At 40.8% G+C, this 22,285-nt stretch overlaps 3 protein-coding genes and 1 long non-coding RNA gene across 4 annotated transcripts; 3 read left to right on the top strand and 1 right to left on the bottom strand.

Annotated features, from left to right (window-relative positions):
* Positions 1 to 203: 203 nt before the first annotated feature.
* LOC140579735 (uncharacterized) lies at positions 204 to 2,487 on the bottom strand. Its single transcript, XM_072702411.1, has 3 exons — positions 1,706 to 2,487; positions 1,469 to 1,614; positions 204 to 1,362 (listed from the first exon to the last, which is right to left on the bottom strand). The coding sequence occupies exons 1-3, from the start codon at positions 1,941 to 1,943 to the stop codon at positions 670 to 672; spliced, it is 1,077 nt and encodes a 358-aa protein (XP_072558512.1). The 5' UTR covers positions 1,944 to 2,487; the 3' UTR covers positions 204 to 669.
* A 1,232-nt stretch (positions 2,488 to 3,719) lies between these two features.
* Positions 3,720 to 6,031, top strand: LOC140579652 (uncharacterized). The gene is made up of 3 exons (XM_072702321.1): positions 3,720 to 4,538; positions 4,628 to 4,773; positions 4,880 to 6,031. Exons 1-3 carry the CDS (start codon positions 4,301 to 4,303, stop codon positions 5,570 to 5,572), a joined length of 1,077 nt encoding a protein of 358 aa, XP_072558422.1. The 5' UTR covers positions 3,720 to 4,300; the 3' UTR covers positions 5,573 to 6,031.
* A 3,270-nt stretch (positions 6,032 to 9,301) lies between these two features.
* LOC140579713 (uncharacterized) lies at positions 9,302 to 14,683 on the top strand. The gene is made up of 3 exons (XM_072702386.1): positions 9,302 to 9,490; positions 11,314 to 13,980; positions 14,654 to 14,683. The coding sequence occupies exons 2-3, from the start codon at positions 11,314 to 11,316 to the stop codon at positions 14,681 to 14,683; spliced, it is 2,697 nt and encodes an 898-aa protein (XP_072558487.1). The 5' UTR covers positions 9,302 to 9,490.
* Positions 14,684 to 20,468: 5,785 nt separating this feature from the next.
* LOC140579520 (uncharacterized) lies at positions 20,469 to 21,767 on the top strand. Its single transcript, XR_011983508.1, has 4 exons — positions 20,469 to 20,970; positions 21,128 to 21,257; positions 21,420 to 21,581; positions 21,698 to 21,767. It is a non-coding gene; the product is annotated as an uncharacterized lncRNA (long non-coding RNA).
* Positions 21,768 to 22,285: the final 518 nt, after the last annotated feature.

Raw genomic sequence — 22,285 nt, 5'->3', positions numbered from 1 at the left:
GGCTTTGACACAATTTAATGTTATGAAAATGCGCTATACAAATGAACAGTATATTTTCATGAGAGGTCGATTTGGCTACATACAGTATGTATATGCTCTCCTCTCAATAAATAGAACATTTTAAATCATAATGAAGTTCACAAACAAACATTCCCATAGTACGATTTGCCTTTAAACCCAAACAACTTCAAAAACATGAAACATTCACAGTCAATTTGACGTGGTTTTACTTTATAACACATAAAACACAAACCAAAATACAACCGAATTCGCCCTTCTCATGTAATACAAACTGTCATGTCACAAATAAATAGGTCAAACAAGAAGTAATGTACAGTACAATTAGTAGTCCCATACTACTGCCATTTACACAAACTTTATACAAAAAACTTCAAAACTTCACGCTCACAGCAACAGTAATGTACAGTACAAGTAGCCCTATACACCTGCTATTTACACAAACTTTATACAAAAAACTTCAAAACGTCACGCTCACAGCAACAGTAATGTACAGTACAAGTAGTCATATACTACTGCTATTTACACAAACTTTATACAAAAAACCTCAAAACTTCACGCTCAGACTGTCAGAGCAACACAACAAACATATTAAACTAAAAACAGAACACGCTAATACAAAACAAACTACTCCGGCGAGTCATCACATCTCTAGCTAGACGAAGGGACTGCGCTATCTGCAATGTCTACAATAGAAGAAACGTTGCATTCGTCGTCAAAAGAGAACTGAAGGCATTCCTCAAAAAGAAGATGCTCTTCAATAGCTTCCTCTTTGTCCATTAATGATGTTATATTCCGTCGTTTTAAATAGTCCACCAGAGTACAGTGTCCGACAGTCAATGTATAATCTGCGCCGTCATCATTTTTCACTTTTAAAGTTCCGCGTAATACTTTTGAAAATGCCCCCGATTTCTGCAGCATCCTGCAGCTCTGGCATCGTGCAAACCTGCTCTGGCTGTCCCAAGTATCCTGCCGGCTTCCACACAGGGCACACTTCAGGCTTGCCTTAATCTCAGCTCCACATATGGAAGCCTTCACCGTCACAACCGATTCCTCTTCTTGTACAGCGTCCGCGTCTCCCACATCCAAATCGCAGATCTTCTCAATCATGCTCTCTACGGTTGTTGTTAGTTCCACTTTCCCTTCAAAAACTCTAGTCGAAAGCTCCGTAAAGACGTAAGATGAGTCAACCTCCACGTCATGGATCAGTCTCTCCCAAACGCAAAGACTCATCTGGGCAGTTCCATCAAAGACTGTGAATCTCTTCACCTCTTTGTCGCTGCCTCTAATGCTTACAGTTTTCTGCAATGACGCTGCCACGACCTTGGCTTTCACCAAAGGCACCTATAGGAATGAACACCAGTCATTACTTTTCTAAACTTCTCATCCAGAAATAGCGAAATTTTACAAAAGGTGTACATTGTCATTGCAAACTTATTCTTAAACGCACCTTCTTGCCTGCCGGCAGAGCTGTGACATCAACCAGTGTCTGCCTAACGGGTGCTGCAGGTTTCCGAAAAGGAAACGTCACCTTCGTTACAGACAGCTCGGTCAACTGGTTCCCCATCACGTCGAAGTCAGACGTGCCTTTAAAACCTACCAAAAAAAAAAAAAAACCAACAGACATTAATACATACTCAGTAACAACCATGTCCTGGAAAACTGTGCTCTGTAAAGCAATACTTACTCAAAGCCTTTCTGACATGTGTCAGGCGTATTGCCGTGCCATTATCTGAAGCTTGGCTGAACAGCGCACGCTTTCTCGGACTGAAGATGGTCACATCGTGAAATTCTTCACGTCCAGTCTGTAGTACAGCATTAAAAAAACCTCTGTTTTTAGTGGTGAATTTTAATGCTGAGATAGAGTGGATATAGCCACTGACTACGTCTGTGTCCATCCTCATTTTCTTCGCTGGAGTCTCCATGTCGAAAAAGCAATTAGAAAAACATGCAAAACACCCCAATATATATACTGCTGGGACATGCCATTAACCTCCCCTTATTACACGACTCTCTGGAATGCTTGATTCTGATTGGTCAGGTGAGACATTTGCAGGTTTGTTCTTTTCAAATAATAACCGCTCTTTTCAAATAATAACCGCTCCAAAGTAATAACGCATAGCCGCTACTACTTGTATGTTTAAAATGTTAGTCACGTCGTACTATATCGTTTCGCCGAAAGATAAAAATGTTAATTTAAAACAAATATGCCAAGAAAATGTTTCAAATTCATATTCATATATTGTCTCGTGTAGAGTTAATGTTGTCTACACTGACTATAATTTATGTTTTTGTATTTGGGTACATATGTTTGTTCCTTATTTTATTTTTCCTTATTTATATAATTCTCTATGTCCGACATGGGGACTGCACCTAATTTAGTTGTACTTGTTACAATGACAATAAAGTTATTCTGATATTCATGTCCAGTTTTTTTCCTTATGTGGCAAGTAGCCATGTAATAAACTGGATAATGTACAGGCAGCCGGTAATTATCGCGAAATAAGCCCCGACAGTGTGATACAAGAAGCGGAGAGTCTTGTATCACACTGAAGGGGCTTATTTCGCGATAATTACTGGCTGCCTGTACATTATCCCTTACTTACACGGCTACTTGCCACATAAGGAAAAAAACTGGACATGAATATGAATTTGAAACATTGGCGTCGGGTCCTGATCACACGGTCGGGGCTTATTTCGCGATAACTACCGGCTGCCTGTACATTATCCCGCTTATTACACGACTCTCTGGAATGCTTGATTCTGATTGGTCAGTTGAGACATTTGCAGGTTCGTTCTTTTCAAATAATAACCGCTCTTTTCAAATAATAACCGCTCCAAAGTAATAACCCCTAGCCGCTACTACTTGTATGTTTAAAATGTTAGTCACGTTGTACTAATTATCGCGAAATAAGCCCCTTCAGTGTGATACAAGAAGCGGAGGGTCTTGTATCACACTGAAGGGGCTTATTTCGCGATAACTACCGGCTGCCTGTACATTATCCCTTACTTACACGGCTACTTGCCACATAAGGAAAAAAACTGGACATGAATATGAATTTGAAACATTGGCGTCGGGTCCTGATCACACTGTCGGGGCTTATTTCGCGATAACTACCGGCTGCCTGTACATTATCCAGTTTATTACACGGCTACTTGCCACATAAGGAAAAAAACTGGACATGAATATCAGAATAACTTTATTGTCATTGTGACAAGTACAATGAAATTAGGTGCAGTCCCCATGTCGGACATAGAAAATTATATAAATAAGGAAAAATAAAATAAGGAACAAACATATGTACCCAAATACAAAAACATAAATTATAGTCAGTGTAGACAACATTAACTCTACACGAGACAATATATGAATATGAATTTGAAACATTTTCTTGGCATATTTGTTTTAAATTAACATTTTTATCTTTCCGCGAAACGATATAGTACGACGTGACTAACATTTTAAACATACAAGTAGTAGCGGCTATGCATTATTACTTTGGAGCGGTTATTATTTGAAAAGAGCGGTTATTATTTGAAAAGAACGAACCTGCAAATGTCTCAACTGACCAATCAGAATCAAGCATTCCAGAGAGTCGTGTAATAAGCGGGATAATGTACAGGCAGCCGGTAGTTATCGCGAAATAAGCCCCTTCAGTATGATACAAGACTCTCCGCTTCTTGTATCACACTGTCGGGGCTTATTTCGCGATAATTACCGGCTGCCTGTACATTATCCAGTTTATTACACGGCTACTTGCCACATAAGGAAAAAAACTGGACATGAATATCAGAATAACTTTATTGTCATTGTAACAAGTACAACTAAATTAGGTGCAGTCCCCATGTCGGACATAGAGAATTATATAAATAAGGAAAAATAAAATAAGGAACAAACATATGTACCCAAATACAAAAACATAAATTATAGTCAGTGTAGACAACATTAACTCTACACGAGACAATATATGAATATGAATTTGAAACATTTTCTTGGCATATTTGTTTTAAATTAACATTTTTATCTTTCGGCGAAACGATATAGTACGATGTGACTAACATTTTAAACATACAAGTAGTAGCGGCTATGCGTTATTACTTTGGAGCGGTTATTATTTGAAAAGAGCGGTTATTATTTGAAAAGAACAAACCTGCAAATGTCTCACCTGACCAATCAGAATCAAGCATTCCAGAGAGTCGTGTAATAAGGGGAGGTTAATGGCATGTCCCAGCAGTATATATATTGGGGTGTTTTGCATGTTTTTCTAATTGCTTTTTCGACATGGAGACTCCAGCGAAGAAAATGAGGATGGACACAGACGTAGTCAGTGGCTATATCCACTCTATCTCAGCATTAAAATTCACCACTAAAAACAGAGGTTTTTTTAATGCTGTACTACAGACTGGACGTGAAGAATTTCACGATGTGACCATCTTCAGTCCGAGAAAGCGTGCGCTGTTCAGCCAAGCTTCAGATAATGGCACGGCAATACGCCTGACACATGTCAGAAAGGCTTTGAGTAAGTATTGCTTTACAGAGCACAGTTTTCCAGGACATGGTTGTTACTGAGTATGTATTAATGTCTGTTGGGTTTTTTTTTTTTGGTAGGTTTTAAAGGCACGTCTGACTTCGACGTGATGGGGAACCAGTTGACCGAGCTGTCTGTAACGAAGGTGACGTTTCCTTTTCGGAAACCTGCAGCACCCGTTAGGCAGACACTGGTTGATGTCACAGCTCTGCCGGCAGGCAAGAAGGTGCGTTTAAGAATAAGTTTGCAATGACAATGTACACCTTTTGTAAAATTTCGCTATTTCTGGATGAGAAGTTTAGAAAAGTAATGACTGGTGTTCATTCCTATAGGTGCCTTTGGTGAAAGCCAAGGTCGTGGCAGCGTCATTGCAGAAAACTGTAAGCATTAGAGGCAGCGACAAAGAGGTGAAGAGATTCACAGTCTTTGATGGAACTGCCCAGATGAGTCTTTGCGTTTGGGAGAGACTGATCCATGACGTGGAGGTTGACTCATCTTACGTCTTTACGGAGCTTTCGACTAGAGTTTTTGAAGGGAAAGTGGAACTAACAACAACCGTAGAGAGCATGATTGAGAAGATCTGCGATTTGGATGTGGGAGACGCGGACGCTGTACAAGAAGAGGAATCGGTTGTGACGGTGAAGGCTTCCATATGTGGAGCTGAGATTAAGGCAAGCCTGAAGTGTGCCCTGTGTGGAAGCCGGCAGGATACTTGGGACAGCCAGAGCAGGTTTGCACGATGCCAGAGCTGCAGGATGCTGCAGAAATCGGGGGCATTTTCAAAAGTATTACGCGGAACTTTAAAAGTGAAAAATGATGACGGCGCAGATTATACATTGACTGTCGGACACTGTACTCTGGTGGACTATTTAAAACGACGGAATATAACATCATTAATGGACAAAGAGGAAGCTATTGAAGAGCATCTTCTTTTTGAGGAATGCCTTCAGTTCTCTTTTGACGACGAATGCAACGTTTCTTCTATTGTAGACATTGCAGATAGCGCAGTCCCTTCGTCTAGCTAGAGATGTGATGACTCGCCGGAGTAGTTTGTTTTGTATTAGCGTGATCTGTTTTTAGTTTAATATGTTTGTTGTGTTGCTCTGACAGTCTGAGCGTGAAGTTTTGATGTTTTTTGTATAAAGTTTGTGTAAATAGCAGTAGTATATGACTACTTGTACTGTACATTACTGTTGCTGTGAGCGTGACGTTTTGAAGTTTTTTGTATAAAGTTTGTGTAAATAGCAGGTGTATAGGGCTACTTGTACTGTACATTACTGTTGCTGTGAGCGTGAAGTTTTGAAGTTTTTTGTATAAAGTTTGTGTAAATGGCAGTAGTATGGGACTACTAATTGTACTGTACATTACTTCTTGTTTGACCTATTTGTTTGTGACATGACAGTTTGTATTACATGAGAAGGGCGAATTCGGTTGTATTTTGGTTTGTGTTTTATGTGTTATAAAGTAAAACCACGTCAAATTGACTGTGAATGTTTCATGTTTTTGAAGTTGTTTGGGTTTAAAGGCAAATCGTACTATGGGAATGTTTGTTTGTGAACTTCATTATGATTTAAAATGTTCTATTTATTGAGAGGAGAGCATATACATACTGTATGTAGCCAAATCGACCTCTCATGAAAATATACTGTTCATTTGTATAGCTCATTTTCATAACATTAAATTGTGTCAAAGCCCGCATTTTCTGAGCTAATGAACAGTGCAGGCGATTTGCTTAATTGTATTTTGTTAGACTACACTTATTACAAGCTTGCCAAATATGTTAGTTTCACAGTCTAATATATCAGAAAATGTTTGTAGTTTAGAATATGTAATTACAACATATTGACACACATTCGCCGACAGGGGGACGTGTTTTTACGGTTCTAATTGGCTGCCGTACTGTACGTGACCGCTTCCAGGTGTCCGCTATACAAGGCTTGTATTTTAGATTTTGCTGCTGGCGTTGCAAGAGGTAAGTGTATTTGTAATATTGTCTGACGGCAGATCTTTTTAACTGTAGTTTGTTTACGATTTGGTGTTTTCTGTTTTTAGATGGTTTAAGTTGTGCTAAGGTTTCTTTAGTATCATTCTCAGTTCAGTCTTGGTTTTACAAAAGCAATTAATAATCGCTGGGAAGCGTTTATTAAATACGCGTGTCTGTCGTACAAATCGATTGTAGGTTTGCGACCGAAACTAAACGCATAATGCAGTCCAGTTTTAATGTTTTAGATAGGCGTACCTCAGTTTTAAATAAATAAACTTTATTTTCGTTTACTAACATTTAGCCCGGACTGCCTACAATAAGACATGTTATCGGGTTAAGCAAAAACGAAGCATTCTGAAACAGCCAGGCGATGTTTGAAATCTTGATGTTTTGAATCCTTCTGTGTTATTAAAATTCGATTAGTAGTTATTGTTTACAACAAGGGATTTACCGCAAACGGCACGCAAATGATTGCTTTTTGGTCAGTGTCGGAGTTGTACTTTATTACTTTTTTAATTGGGTTATCATATGCTCTTTGTCAGCCGAAGGTGTTTTTAGTTGTATGTTAAAGGTTTGCTGCTATATGCTTTAAGAGCTAAGTCTGTGGAATTTATTAATTTAGACTAAACTAACTTCATAAAGGGATAAACTGGTTAAGCATTAATTGGGCATAGGCGAAGACGCCTTTCTCTTGTTTAAGCTCAGTAGACATTCGCCGACAGGGGGACGTGTTTTTACGGTTCTGATTGGCTGCCGTACGTGACCACATTCCCCCGCCATAGCAAGGCTTGTCTTTTTGATTTTGCTGGTCGCGTTGCAAGAGGTAAGAATATAGGCTATGTAATATTGTCTGACGACACATCTTTTTAATTGTAGTTTGTTGACGACTTGCTGTTTTCTGTTTTTAGATGGTTTAAGTTGTGCTAAGGTTTTTTTTAGTATCATTCTCAGTTCGGTCTTTGTTTTATAAAAGCAATTAATAATCGCTGGGAAGCATTTATTAAATACGCGTGTCTGTCGTACAAATCGATTGTAGGTTTGCGACCGAAACTAGACGCATAATGCAGTCCAGTTTTAACGTTTTAGTAGTTTTAGAGCGCCTGTTATTACTTAGGTATTATCTGCGGTTTAATTGACTATAGGCCTACTCGGTGAAGACTAAAAAGCGGGCAAACAGTGAAATATAGCCATGAATATAAATAGTTTTACGAACGGCTGCGGTCAGTTTCAGAAAGCAGCATTTCCTCTTTCGCTGGATTGCTTGTTGTTGGATTTTAGATAGGCGTACCTCAGTTTTAAATAAATAAACTTTATTTTCGTTTACTAACATTTAGCCCGGACTGCCTACAATAAGACATGTTATCGGGTTAAGCAAAAACGAAGCATTCTGAAACAGCCAGGCGATGTTTGAAATCCTTCTGTGTTATTAAAATTCGATTAGTAGTTATTGTTTACAACAAGGAATTTACCGCAAACGGCACGCAAATGATTGCTTTTTGGTCAGTGTCGGATTTGTACTTTATTACTTTTTTAATTGGGTTATCATATGCTCTTTGTCAGCCGAAGGTGTTTTTAGTTGTATGTTAAAGGTTTGCTGCTATATGCTTTAAGAGCTAAGTCTGTGGAATTTATTAATTTAGACTAAACTAACTTCATAAAGGGATAAGCTGGTTAAGCATTAATTCGGCATAGCGGCGAAGACGCCTTTCTGAGGCGGACATTTTGTTTAAGCTCAGTATAGACATTCGCCGACAGGGGGATGTGTTTTTAGGGTTCTGATTGGCTGCCGTACGTGACCGCTTCCCCCCGCCATAGCAAGGCTTGTCTTTTTGATTTTGCTGCTAGCGTTGCAAGAGGTAAGAATATATGTAATATTGTCTGACGACACATCTTTTTAATTGTTGTTTAAATTGTTGTTTGTTGACGATTTGCTGTTTTCTGTTTTTAGATGGTTTAAGATGTGCTAAGGTTTTTTTTTAGTATTCTCAGTTCGGTCTTGGTTTTATAAAAGCAATTAATAATCGCTGGGAAGCATTTATTAAATACGCGTGTCTGTCGTACAAATCGATTGTAGGTTTGCAACCGAAACTACTAACATTTAGCCCGGACTCCCTACAATAACACATGTTATCGAGTTAAGCAAAAACGAAGTATTCTGAAACAGCCTGGCGATGTTTGAAATCCTTCTGTGTTATTAAAATTCGATTAGTAGTTATTGTTTACAACAAGTGATTGTCAGCCGAAGGTGTTTTTAGTTGTATGTTAAAGGTTTGCTGCTATATGCTTTAAGAGTTAAGTCTGTGGAATATTAATTTAGATTAAACAACTAACTTTATAAAAGGATAAGCTGGTAAAGCATTAATTCGGCATAGCGGCGAAGACGCCTTTCTGTGGCGGACATTTTGTTTTCGCGGCAGACATTTTCTTTACGCTCAGTAGACATTCGCCGAAAGGGGGACTTGTTTTTACGGTTCTGATTGTCTGCCGTACGTGACCGCTTCCAGGTCTCCGCTATAGCAAGGCTTGTGTTTTAGATTTTGCTGCTCGCGTTGCAAGAGGTAAGAATATATGTAGTATTGTCTTTGTGCCATTGCACTACTAAGAATGGTACAGTGCAAAATCTGTCTGTACGTTTATGGGAAGTTTATCATGCAGCTGCATATACTAATGAAATGTATGTACAAATGCACCTGTCAATCATTAACTGATGCATGTTGTCTTTGTAGACTGAAGGGCTGTGATATCACAGGAATCAAAAGTAAATATTTTTAGGGTGATGTCTATCAGCAATCGTGTTTGAGGTTTTCTTAAGTTGAATAACATTGAAAGGTATATCAACTTTACATGGTGTTTTCAATGAAGGTGACTGTTGGCAAATGTTTATGAAATGAAACTTGTGTGTCACTTTTCTCTGCAGAGTTGTGCTGGACTGCCACCCTTGAGGAGAAAGTGATATACGGTATGCTTTGTGTACTTAGACAACATACACTGACATACACTGTGTGCAGAATTAGGCAAGTAATATTTCCGGAGATATTTCTTGCCAACAGTTGGGCAGAATTATACATTCTGAAGTTTTTCTTTTGCTCTAAGTAAATGTACTTAGAGAAAATGTTACATTATAGTTTCACAAAGGAAAATAAAAGAAAAGCACTTCTGTGGGCACAATTATCAAGCAATCAGAAACTAAGTGGATTTTTTTCACTTAACTATCAACAGAAATAATAATGAAATTGTCTGAAGTCTATATAAGGAACAACGAACGTCACCAAGTTTATTGTCCTGTATCGTCACCTTTATTCTGAATGACCATCATCAGCCTGTTTGCCATTGAACCACCGAAGTCTTTGTTTTGATCCTGTCTTATATTAGCCACGTCAGCTAGGACTGTGTCCCAGATGCTGATCTGAGAAGTGTCCTGCTTGCTTGGTAAATCTCATACTTCACTCGGGCTGTGTAGCTCTTAATGGGCGTTGAGTCAGGCGATGATGACAGCCTGGTCATAAGTCAGTGACCTTTTTTGTCTAATCTATGGAATACTTTGATGCATGGGAAGGGGCACTGTCTTGCATGCATATCAAGGAGACAGGCACTGTTGTGCATGAATATCATAGGAAGGGGCAGTGTTCTGCATGCATGTCATAACATTTTTGAAAGCTGCTGAAATTTCCTCTAGAAATTGGCAGTAGTTAATTTTATACCACCTGGAAGTCTGAAAGAGCCAACAAGTTCATCACTGATAACTGCAGCCCACACCATCACTTCTCCACTGCCCTGTGGGTGCTCGAAGAAGATGACCATCCATGGACCTATCCATCTGCTACAAGAGTCACTCTCACCTCATCTGATTTTTTTCACAAAACCTTTATAAAATCATTCTTGACATGTCTGTGTGCATTCTTGACTTTTTAGCTTGCATACCTTTATTGCGTAGAGCTTATATTACAGCAATTCTGATCCTAGTGATTTCATGTAACACACTACAAAGTGCTTCCAGAGCGTTCAGATTGCAGTTGTTAAAAGTGGTGGCATTTGATTCTAAAGTCTTCTTTTTAATTGAACACATAACTTTGGCAGTTATTTTGTTGCCTCGCTATATGCTGCTTCCATCCTCTTTGTGTGTTGCCCACAAAACAATCAATTGTACAATAATTATGTTTTGAATGTTTAGCAGGTTTGGTTATTTCGACTGGCACTTTAATATTTTGATTTTCTTCTGTCTGCAAGGTGCTTTTCTGGCCCATTTCAGTAATCATAAACATGCTTCATTCTGCATAGGAAAGTATGTTTTCCTGTTATCAAAACAAAGTACTCAGATCAAAAACCAAACATTTTGCCATTTTTAAACATTCTGTTTTAGGTTCATCTGGACTGAAAACATTGGTCGACAAGATACAAATAAAGTACATGCCTAATTCTGCACACAGTGTACATATCACAAACGTGGGTCAGTTAGTGTTGAGGTGAAACTTTTGTGTGTAATGCAGATGTGACAGGTAAGTGTTTTGTCTGATTAAAAAAAAAACATAAGTCATGAGGCATATTTATTTTAGGATAATGAGTGTAATGGTTAAAATTCAGTTTGTAGGTTGTGTAACTTCCAGACAGTTGCTGAGTCAGCTGCATCACTGACTTACTGTAAGTGGTGAGAAAGCTGTTAGTGGAACTGCTCCTGATTGATGTGCACTATGTATACACATTTGATGGCTTTGTGACAACATCAGTGCAAAGTACAGTTGCAAGCAGGTGTGCTTCTCCCCCCCCCCCCCCGTTCATCTGCAGATGCCTCGCACAAAGGCTTCCCGGCGTTCCGCAGCAGCGAAGAAGAGGCTGTTGGACCGGCAGCGAGCTCCTGATAGTTTTGATGTGGCTATGACTGATGACGGGGTTAACCCGTTTCCCCCCTCTCGGAATACCAAAACGGCGATGACTGTGACTAATCGGACGAGCCACAACCAACGGACTGACCCCGCTGCTGCTGCCGTCCATGTCGTGGCTATGACTGATGACGGGGTTAACCCGTTTCCCCCCTCTCGGAATACCAAAACGGCGATGACTGTGACTTTCCTGACGAGCCACGACCAACAACCTGAGCAGGCCGCACAGCAGCGGCCTGTGTCCGTCATGGCTATGACTGATGACGGGGTTAACCCGTTCCCCCCCTCTCGGAATACCAAAACGGCGATGACTGTGACTTTTCCGACGAGCCATGACCACCGGGTTCCCGCCCTGGGTGCCATTTGTAGGACCGTCGACGAGTTCTGTATGCCTTTTCTTGATAAAGATAAGGCAAGGACGGACGAGGTACTGCAGCCCCCTCATAAAAGAAAGGCTGCAAAGTGGACTGACCCCAAAAGTGAACCAGAATGTGAACCAGCATGCGAACTTGAAACAAAACTTGAAACAAAACTTGAAACAGAACTTGAAACAGAACTTGAAAGTGAACTTGAACTGAGAAATACCCTGGCAGTGCCAAACTATTACCCAACCGTGGATCAACAACAGCATGTGAACCCTGTAACTATCTGTGTATCTCCTCATTTTCCTCAGGCACGTGCAGTGAGAGGCTCATTCCATCAAGGACACCCACGATTTGGAGTCAACAGTAACAAGCAATGTGTTGCTAATAGTTTGATTGCTATAGTAACGTGTAAGGTAAAGAATGTTTTAACCTGGTCAGTCACAGACATTGATCAAGTGCTGCTGAAAGGAGATGACCTCTACACTACCATCAGAGATGCTAGGAGAATTGGAGATGCTTCTGGGTATCTGTTAGTTAGAGATCTACCAACAGAGTACACATTGAATGGTGATAAATATGAAATAAACTACCATGATGACATGTTTGTTGGCTTGTTTGGTGTCAGTGAATATGGAGATATGGGTGACATTTTCATGTCAGCTGATGCAGCGGTAAGAAGAGTATTCTCACAGTATGATGCGTGTCTTTTTACTCTTAAAGTAAATACATGTGCCATCATTAAGCAAGGGTCATGGTATGTGGTGATCGACTCCCATTCCCGACGAGGAGATGGAGCAAGCGACGCATCAGGCAGAAGTATATTGGTGTGCCACTCTACCATAGATTCTTTGCTAGACCATGTGGATACCCTAGGACTATCTTTAGATGCAACAGGGGAACAGTTTGAGATTACAGCTGTGAGTGTGACTAGTCGAAGCATCCTGCACCAGCATCCAGATGGCAACTGCCCAGCCACCAGCGTCAACCAGCTTACCAGCATGTCAGGCCATCCAGACGGTAAGTCCTCAGTCACCAGTGTCAACCAGCGTACCAACATATCAGACCATCCAGACGACAACTCCTCAGTGACCAGAGTCCAGCAGTTTGCCAGAATGTCAGACAGCCAATATGGTGTGGTAAGGCCAAATGTGACACATGGTACAGACCCTGAGGTTGATGTCCGTGTGAACAATGAAGGTGATGTAGTTTTTATCAGTGAGCTACGCAGTGAGCAGTTTCTGTTCAGTCCTTTGACAATCCAGCAGCAAAGAAGGCTTTCCTGTAAGCTTGGTGTGGTGTACATTGATCATGGCCATGTAAACATGGATGCAGAGTTTCCAATGGGTGATCCTTGCAGAATGGTGCCAATCACTGGTGATGGCAACTGCTTTTTCAGATCTCTGGCTTTTGCTATTACTGGAAATGAGAAAGAACACAGGAAAATTAGGTGTGCTATTGTTGCTCACATACTAAGAAATGAATCCAGGTATGTTGCTTGTCTTAGAGATGGTCACTCTTCTGTCACTGAGTATGTCACTGCATCACGGATGAAATATGTTGGTACTTGGGCATCTGAGGTAGAGATTCAAGCTGCCGCTGATCTGCTTGGTGTGGATATTTTCACATACTCTGACAACAAATGGTTGAAGTACTCCACATGTATTGGTTCTGATCAGAGAGGTATATACCTGAAACATTGTAATGAGTCACATTATGAGGTTGTAATTTGTGTGAAAGGGCATGACACTGAGGGTTGTGCAACACAATGCTCTGAAATCGATAACACACCATCTGAAATGGCATCAAGTCGACGAAAACTTGAACGAGAAAAAAGACGGTATGAAGTAAGTATGGTGTACAAGGAGGAACAACTTGAGAGAAGCATAAAGCGCTACCGTGAGGATGAAGTGTACAGAGAACATGTTAAACAGTCAAGTATAAGTAAGTATGCAACAGATATGGGGCACCGCAAATATGTACAGCAGTCAAGTGTGAGCAAATATGCAACAGATGATAGACACCAGCAACGTGTAAAGCAGTTGAGTGTGAGCAAGTATGCGACAGACGTTGAACACCAGCAACGTGTGAAGCAGTCGAGTGTTAGGAAATATGCCACAAATGTTGAACACCAGCAATGTGTGAAGCAGTCAAGTGTTAGGAAATATGCCACAAATGTTGAACACCAGCAACGTGTGAAGCAGTCAAGTGTAAGTAAATATGCCACAGACATTGAACACCAGCAACGTGCGAAGCAGTCAAGTGTAAGTAAATATGCCACAGACATTGAACACCAGCAACGTGCGAAGCAGTCAAGTGTAAGTAAATATGCCACAGACATTGAACACCAGCAACGTGCGAAGCAGTTAAGTGTTGATAAATACAAAACAAACAGCGATTTTGCTACTGCAGTAAAAAAGAGAAATGTTGAGAAACGAACTAAGCAGAAGGATAAAAGAACAGATATTGCGTATGTGATCGAACAATTTGGAGAGAAAATAAATACAGGCCCTGTATACATTTGCTCAGTTTGTCATCGAATGTTGTTTAAATACCAAGTTGTGATATGCAGAAAAGATGAATACCTAAAAAAATCACAAGGAGTTGCATTACTGGCAATGCAGTGCATAACTGACACATACTTACACAAATGTATAGATACTTGTTCTGATGATTGTAGCAGTCTGTTGGGCCCTACAGGTTCATTATGGATTTGTCACACATGTCATAGAAAGATTCTTGATGGGAAAATGCCAGCAGAGAGCGTTGGAAACTGTCTAGCTCTAGACCCAGTTCCTCCTGAGTTGCAGTGTCTAAATACTCTGGAACAACATCTGATTGGTATTCATATTCCTTTTATGAGAATTGTGTCTTTGCCAAAAGGTGGACAAAATGGTGTTCATGGTCCTGTGACTTGTGTCCCGTCAAGCATTTCGAATGTAGCTGAATCTTTACCAAGAGTGAATAATGATGACCTTATGATCCGTGTGAAGTTGAAGCGGAAGTTAACTTACAAAGGGCATTACAAATATGAATTTGTGCATCCAGAAAAAATAAAGAAGGCTTTGGTGTATCTTACAGAGAATAACAAATTTTATAGCAATGTGCAGTTCAATGATGACTGGATTAATCCCCTGCAGAAAACTGAAGTGCCTGGTGATGTAAGTGACATACATGCAGATGAAGAGCGTAATGAAAATAACATGGAGGATGAGGAGATGGATGAAACTCTGCATGATAGACAACAACATGGCATGCACATGGATACGTGTCTTCAACCTGTCGACATAGCACAAGAGGTGTTGGATCAACACTTTGATGGAATCATGTCTATGGCACCTGCAGAAGGAAACAACCCAGTGAGGCTTCTAACTGATGAGTCAAATGAAGCTAAATGTTTTCCAGTCCTTTTCCCAAAAGGAACAGGCACTTTTCATGACAGAAGGAAGGGAAAACTGACACTGTGTAGGTATTTAAATACAAGAATTCTTAATGCAGATGGACGTTTTGGGAAAAACTTGGACTATATATTTTATGGGCAGTATTTGTCTGAGCTTCAGCAGGTTGTGTCAAATGTGTCAATTGCTGTGAGAAAGGGCTATGATGCACGGGATAAGTGTCCTGTCACATCAGAAACTTTGACAAATAAGGAGTCTCTACAAAAGATGTTCAATTTTGATGAAGGTTATAAATTTCTAAGACCAATCAGAGGCACCCCTGTTTTTTGGCAAAGTGTTCAGAAAGATCTGTTTGCAATGGTAAGACAGCTTGGTATTCCCACATGGTTTTGCTCATTTTCTTCTGCTGATTTACGCTGGAGAGAACTTATGACAGCAATCTTCAAACAAGATGGCATAGATGCATCAAGTGCTGAGCTTGACTGGTCAGAAAGGTGTGCACTGTTGAAAAACAATCCTGTGACAGCTGCCAGAATGTTTGATTATCGATTCCACTGCTTCCTAAAAGATGTCATCATGTCAGAAGCACAACCCATTGGCAAAATAGTTGATTATTTCTACAGAGTAGAATTTCAGCAACGAGGATCACCTCACACTCACTGTTTGTTTTGGGTGGAAGATGCGCCTAAGGTTGGCAAAGATGATGAAGATGAGGTATCAGCTTTCATTGATCAATATGTGACATGTGAAATGCCAGAGGGTGACGATGAAATGCATGAAATTGTATGTAGTGTACAGCAACATAGTAAGAGGCACTCAAAAACATGCAAGAAAAAAGGGAAAACTTGTAGATTCAATTTCCCACGTCCTCCAAGCAACAGAACATTTGTGTCATCATGCAAAGTTGGAGATGGTGAGACAGACGGACAGCCCCTGAAAAAAGAAGTAGCAGACGCTATCATGAAAAAAGTGAAGGATGCTGTACTAAACCCTGAGGCCAACTATGACTCTGTTGATTCCTTATTTAGTACAATTGGTATCAGTCAGGACATATTTCAGGCTGCGTACTCAAGAATCACAAAGAAAACTACCATTGTTCTTAAGAGGAGACCATGTGAAGTGTGGGTCAACCAATATAACAGAGACCTTTTACGCTGTTGGAATGCAAACATGGACATTCAGTTTGTGGTTGATGCATATTCATGTATTGTGTACATCATTTCCTACATTTCCAAAGCTGAGAGAGAGATGGGACTGCTACTGGCAAATGCTCAGAAAGAGGCCTCCCAGCAAGGTAACCTTGATGCAAAAGAAGCTCTTCGCCAACTTGGCAGTGTTTTCCTGCACAATCGTGAAGTTTCGGCCCAGGAAAGTGTTTATCGTCTGACTAACATGAGGTTGAAAGAGGGATCACGAAAGGTGCAGTTTATCCCAACCGGAGAAAATGTGGTAAAAATGAGCCTTCCATTGAACATCATACGGAAGAAAGCTGAGTGTGAGAATGAGGATGAACAAGGTATTTGGATGAACAGTATCACTGATAGATATAAAGCCAGACCAGAAACAAAAGAGTTTGCAGTAATGTGCCTGGCGAGATTTGCATCTGAGTACAGAATACTATGTAAGTCTCAGAGCTCATGCCCTGGAAGTGTGCAGTTGGACAGAAAATTAGGATTTGTGAAGAAAAGGACACGCACAGAGGCAGCCGTTGTTCGGTATGCTCGCTTTTCACCCACAAAGGACCCAGAAAAATATTACCACAGCATTTTGCAACTTTTTCTGCCACATTATTTCGATGCACAATTAAAACCTTCTACTTTTGGCAGTTACCAGGAATTCTATGAGACTGGTTGTGTCAAGTTCTTTGATGATGAATTGCATTCAGTAAAACTGGTTGTGCAGTCAAACATGTCAAGTTTTGAAAAGGAATCACATGCAATTGACAAAGCTGAAGAAGACTTACAGCAGCATGGTGTAATGGAAGATGCCTGGGCAGAGATTTGTCCGGAAACTGAACGTGAACGGCTAGAGTGTCTTGCTAGCAAATCCAACACTACACCAGAAATGAGAGAACAACGTGATGAGATACCAGATTTGTTACCAAGGCCGAGGCGCTATATGTTGCATGACAATCCTTGTGGTATGTCCAGGCAGGAAGCACTGGCTTTGCTTCGCTCACTGAATAACAAGCAGTCTGAGACTTTTTACAAAATACGAAACTGGTGTTTACAGAAGGCACGTGGTGAAAACCCAGAACCATTTCATGTATTCATATCTGGACCTGGAGGTGTGGGCAAGTCAGTCTTGATCAAAGCAATACATTATGAGGCAGCTCGTATCTTGCGTCAGTTGTCACAAAATCCAGATGAGACACACGTGTTACTGACTGCTCCAACTGGGGTTAGTGCTTACAACATCAAAGCTGCAACAATACACGCCTGTTTCCATATTGCAACGGACGCAAAGCTGCCATATGAACCACTTGGAGATGAAAAAATAAATTCATTGAGAGCTGAACTGGGAAACCTGCAAATATTGATCATAGATGAAATTTCAATGGTTGATCACAAGCTGCTTGCATGTATTCATGGCAGATTAAGACAAATCAAACAAATTGGAGATTATTCTGCTTTTGGAAATGTCTCAATCATTGCTGTTGGAGATTTCTACCAGCTTTGTCCTGTGAAAGGGAAAGCTTTGTATACTGAGGGTAAAGCTGTTGATCTATGGCAGAATCATTTCGCTATGGTGGAGCTGACTGAAATTATGAGACAGAAAGACATGCAGTTTGCACAGTTGCTGAATCGGCTAAGGAAACGCAAAAGGGGTGATGCAATGCTGGAGGAAGACATTGCTATGCTGAAACTACGTGTGACAGGTGAAGGACAAGACAGTACTGGTCTTCATATTTATGCAACCAATGATGAAGTTGATCAACATAACTACCATATGCTGCGGAAGATCTGCTCAGACCATGTCATCATTCATGCTCAGGATTTTCAAAGGGTTGCTGCAACTGGCAGACTGGAAAAGAAACATGGACATCATGCTAATGTTCAGAAGACATGTCTCCCCGAATCACTACATGTAGGTGTCAATGCACGAGTAATACTTCTGAAAAATATTGACGTTTCAGACGGCTTGGTAAATGGTGCATTTGGTACAGTTAGTGACATCTGCTTTGATACTGATGAGGATTTTCCATCAGAGATATACATCACATTTGACAACGAAGCAGCTGGAAAGTCACTCAGGGGAAAGAAGCCATGCCTAAAAGCAGGGTTGGACAAAGCTACACAAATCAAAGCAGAGGAGGAGAGAGTGACAAACAGTGGTGGAACACGACGGCAGTTTCCATTGAAATTGGCTTGGGCTTGTACAGTACACAAGGTACAAGGTCTGACAGTAGATAAGGCTGTTGTATCACTAAAGAAGATATTTGCAGCTGGACAGGCATATGTAGCATTAAGCCGTGTCACTTCTCTGGAAGGCCTTATAATAGAAGACTTTAAGGAGACTGCTATATATGCAAAACAAGACATTGAGACTGCAATGCAAAGCATGCCTGCATTTATTGAGCCCGTCATGGAAGTGCCATCATTATGTAAGATTTTACTGCACAATGTTGAAGGACTTACATGTCACCTGGATGACCTAAAGCAAGACAGAAGGTATATGGAAGCTGATATCATCTGCTTGACAGAGACATGGTTAAATTCAAAGGAAGACACAGAAGGTGTACAGCTGCCTGGATTTTCATACCATGGGAAGCCCAGACATCAGGCATATGATGGTAGTGATGCTATCTCTGCTGAACTGAAGAAGCAACAACATGGTGGTGTGGGTTTGTATTATAAAGAACATACCAACTGTACTGTGACTGATGTGCAGTGTGTCAACATTGAGTGTGTGCAGTTCAGTGTGGGCCTACTAAGAACAACAGTCTTGGTACTATACAGACCACCCTTGTATAATCTAACAATCTTTCAGAAGAACCTGATGCAGTTGATCACTCAGTTGGACAGTGTGGAAGGTGGGAAAATCATCATGGGCGACTTCAATGAAAATCTTCTGGCAGTAAGTACAATTGCTAATTTCATGGAAGAACATGGGTATGCTCAACTTGTGAAAGAAGCAACCACTGGGAAAGGCACTTTGATTGATCATGTGTATGTGAAAGACATTGTGACTAACAGCATCTCTGTTTCAGTAATGCCGACGTATTTCAGCCATCATGAATGTGTAGTGCTACATTATCTGTAAGAAACTGTATAAAAAAACAAAAAAAAAATTTGTCATGCAGTAAATCATTTGGCAGTAAGTACAATTGCTAATTTTATGGAAGAACATGGGTATGCTCAACTTGTGAAAGAAGCAACCACTGGGAAAGGCACTTTGATTGATCATGTGTATGTGAAAGACATTGTGACTAACAGCATCTCTGTTTCAGTAATGCCGACGTATTTCAGCCATCATGAATGTATAGTGCTACATCATGTATAAGAAACTGTATAAAAAAATATGAAAAAATTTGTCATGCAGTAAATCATTTGACAGTAAGTACAATTGCTAATTTTATGGAAGAACATGGGTATGCTCAACTTGTCAAAGAAGCAACCACTGGGAAAGGCACTTTGATTGATCATGTGTATGCGAAAAATATTTTGACTAATAGAATTTTTATTTCAGCAATGTAGATGTATTTCAGCCATCATGAATGTGTAGTGCCACATTATCTGTAAGAAACTGTATAAAAGACATTATGAGTAAGAAACATAAATTTTTTGCTGCAGTGATAGTTTTCTGGGGTGCGTCAGCCTCGGGAGGCTGGCACTGCGACTGGGGCTATGGCTGTACTAGGGGGGATTGGCAGGGAGGCTTGGCCTGGTGCCAAGCTTTGGGGGTTAGGCCTGGGGCTGGCCGTCAGCTGCTACCACTGGGGTTGCCGGTAGGCTGTGGGGGGCTAGGACTAGGGCTGGCCTTCAGAAGGCTGCAACTAGGCCTCAGAGGTTGGCAGTGGAGCTGGTGTTCCAGGGCTTGGCATTTAGCCTGAGGCTGATGTTGGGCTTTGGGGGTTGGGGTCGACCTTGAGGGGGCTGCTGCTGGGCCTGGGGCTGGCACCATGCTTTTGGGGGCTGCGGCTGGGCTTCAGGAAGCTGGCACTGGGGCTGAGGCAGGGGGTACTAAAGCTGGACATGGCGGCCTGTTGCTGGGGATAAGTCTGAGGTGGGCTGCTTGGGTTACCACTAGGCATAGGACTAAGGTTACGGGAGGGTCACTAGGGCTAGGCATAAGGGGGCTAGGATGGGGCACATGGCACTGGGGGTTGGTGTGGGGGCTAGGGGAAGTTTAGGACAGAGCAAGCAATGTGGTCTTTGAAAAGGGAGGTAATGTGCTCTGTCAAGTACCTCACAACAGCAGTATGCCAAACTTGTTAATGTCATGAATTTTCCACAAAAAAATAAACAATTTTAGATGTCCTGTGATATAATTCAGTATTTATTAAATGCATTGTTGCCTATATAGAAATTTTGTGTTGTGGGCCAGTACAGTGCACTGAACCTCTTTACAAAGCACCACACACTTGGAAAATGTAAATGTATAGTTGCTTATGTAACGTAGAATATATAATTACAATGAATTAAATGTAAGGAGATGAAGAAGTACCATCAGATGTAGACACTACCAAACTAATGTCTTGTACCACAAAACGTGCTGAAAAGACACAGAATTTCACAAAGCAAGGCTTTGATTGAAAAGAATGGTGAGAGGGTGAAGAGGCACAGACATCTATGGGCAAAGGTAAGACCATATACTGACATGTCTCTGTATAGTGTCGTAGAGTGTACTTTCACACTGTAAAAGGAAATGGACATATGTACACTGACTGTATTATGGCATTATGTATATGATGTAATTTTTGGAGTAATGTGTATGTTTTGTGTGTTTCTTGAAACAGCTAAAATGAAGTAACACTAAACAGTCATACATGTGGATGACCTAAAATCTAAGTGGGAAAGCTGGGCAGTGTGTGTGAGACATTCATCTAGACACAGTGGATGTGCCATGACTGGGTGGGCAAAGCAAAGGTACGTGAGTGACAGTTTCTCACTTAACATGAGCATGCTAGTTAAGACATACCAGTTTGCAGTGTATGAGCTTATAAATTGGGTAACTAAGTATTGTCAGAAATCCCTACTACATTGTTATATTCCATGTTTTAACCTGCCTTCTCCTATGTATAACCTCAGGTTACTAAGGCACAACTGTCATGTGCTTCCCTGATGATCAAGCCAACACACATCTGTCTGTTGAAGCTCTGCTATACTGCATCCTCCGTCATACAGCTGTACATTGGGAGTGTGACACATCACACTGAATGCTGCATAGCCAGAGGAGCAGGCGCTGACCTTGTGAGTTTGCCTTTTTCAGACATTTCTTCCTCTTTGGTGTAGTTCTAGTTTTACTCTGTCAGTGTTTGTCTAACTTACATGCCAGTTCATGCTTTTAATCTTTTAATCTTTTCCAGCGCCTGCTGTTGATGACACTGACCCCATGCCCACCACATCAACTTTCGTTAACACATCACACTGCCTGGTACGTTGGAACAATGAGATGGGCTGGCCTGGTGAGTTTGCCTCTTTGATGGATTATTTTGTCTGTGAAGTAGTTTCACTTTACAACTGCAAGTGTCTGATTGGCTGACATGCAGCTTTCTGGTTTTACTCTCTTTTCCAGTGCCTTATCTTCATATCAGTGACACCGTACTCACCACATCAAGTTTCCCTGCGCCCATGTTGTCGACAACCAAAGCGTTCTCTAAAGGACTCAGAGACTGGACACAGACAGTATGAACTACACACAGATGCCTGAAGTGAAATGCACCAGAAATCATCTCCACACACTATAGTCTGACAGCAAAGGTACTTTGAGTGAAATGTGCTGCTGCTTGTGGATGTTTATTGCTATAATGTCTCACAATTTTTCTTGTAGTATTTATTGAGTTATTTTCACTTTTACTCTGCAATAACAAAACATTAATGATGTGTTGTGACAGTTCTGTAGTACATAATATGTCATGTAATTTACAGTCATGATGCCATGGTTAAATTGATGT

The sequence above is a fragment of the Paramormyrops kingsleyae genome, chromosome 18, assembly GCF_048594095.1.
Source record: "Paramormyrops kingsleyae isolate MSU_618 chromosome 18, PKINGS_0.4, whole genome shotgun sequence".
NCBI lineage: Eukaryota > Metazoa > Chordata > Actinopteri > Osteoglossiformes > Mormyridae > Paramormyrops > Paramormyrops kingsleyae.
Note: the sequence above shows the minus strand (reverse complement) of the source record. Positions and strands in the feature narration are given on the sequence as shown.

Bases quoted from the DNA above. Each gene is read 5' to 3' on its own strand.
- LOC140579735 (XM_072702411.1), bottom strand. From the start codon at position 1,943: ATGGAGACTCCAGCGAAGAAAATGAGGATGGACACAGACGTAGTCAGT. The intron at 1,615-1,705 runs GTAAGTATTGCT...TTTTTTTGGTAG, and splicing joins ACATGTCAGAAAGGCTTTGA to GTTTTAAAGGCACGTCTGAC. The intron at 1,363-1,468 runs GTGCGTTTAAGA...TCATTCCTATAG, and splicing joins CTCTGCCGGCAGGCAAGAAG to GTGCCTTTGGTGAAAGCCAA.
- LOC140579652 (XM_072702321.1), top strand. From the start codon at position 4,301: ATGGAGACTCCAGCGAAGAAAATGAGGATGGACACAGACGTAGTCAGT. The intron at 4,539-4,627 runs GTAAGTATTGCT...TTTTTTTGGTAG, and splicing joins ACATGTCAGAAAGGCTTTGA to GTTTTAAAGGCACGTCTGAC. The intron at 4,774-4,879 runs GTGCGTTTAAGA...TCATTCCTATAG, and splicing joins CTCTGCCGGCAGGCAAGAAG to GTGCCTTTGGTGAAAGCCAA.
- LOC140579713 (XM_072702386.1), top strand. From the start codon at position 11,314: ATGCCTCGCACAAAGGCTTCCCGGCGTTCCGCAGCAGCGAAGAAGAGG. The intron at 13,981-14,653 runs GTAAGTAAATAT...CTTTGCCAAAAG, and splicing joins AACGTGTGAAGCAGTCAAGT to GTGGACAAAATGGTGTTCAT.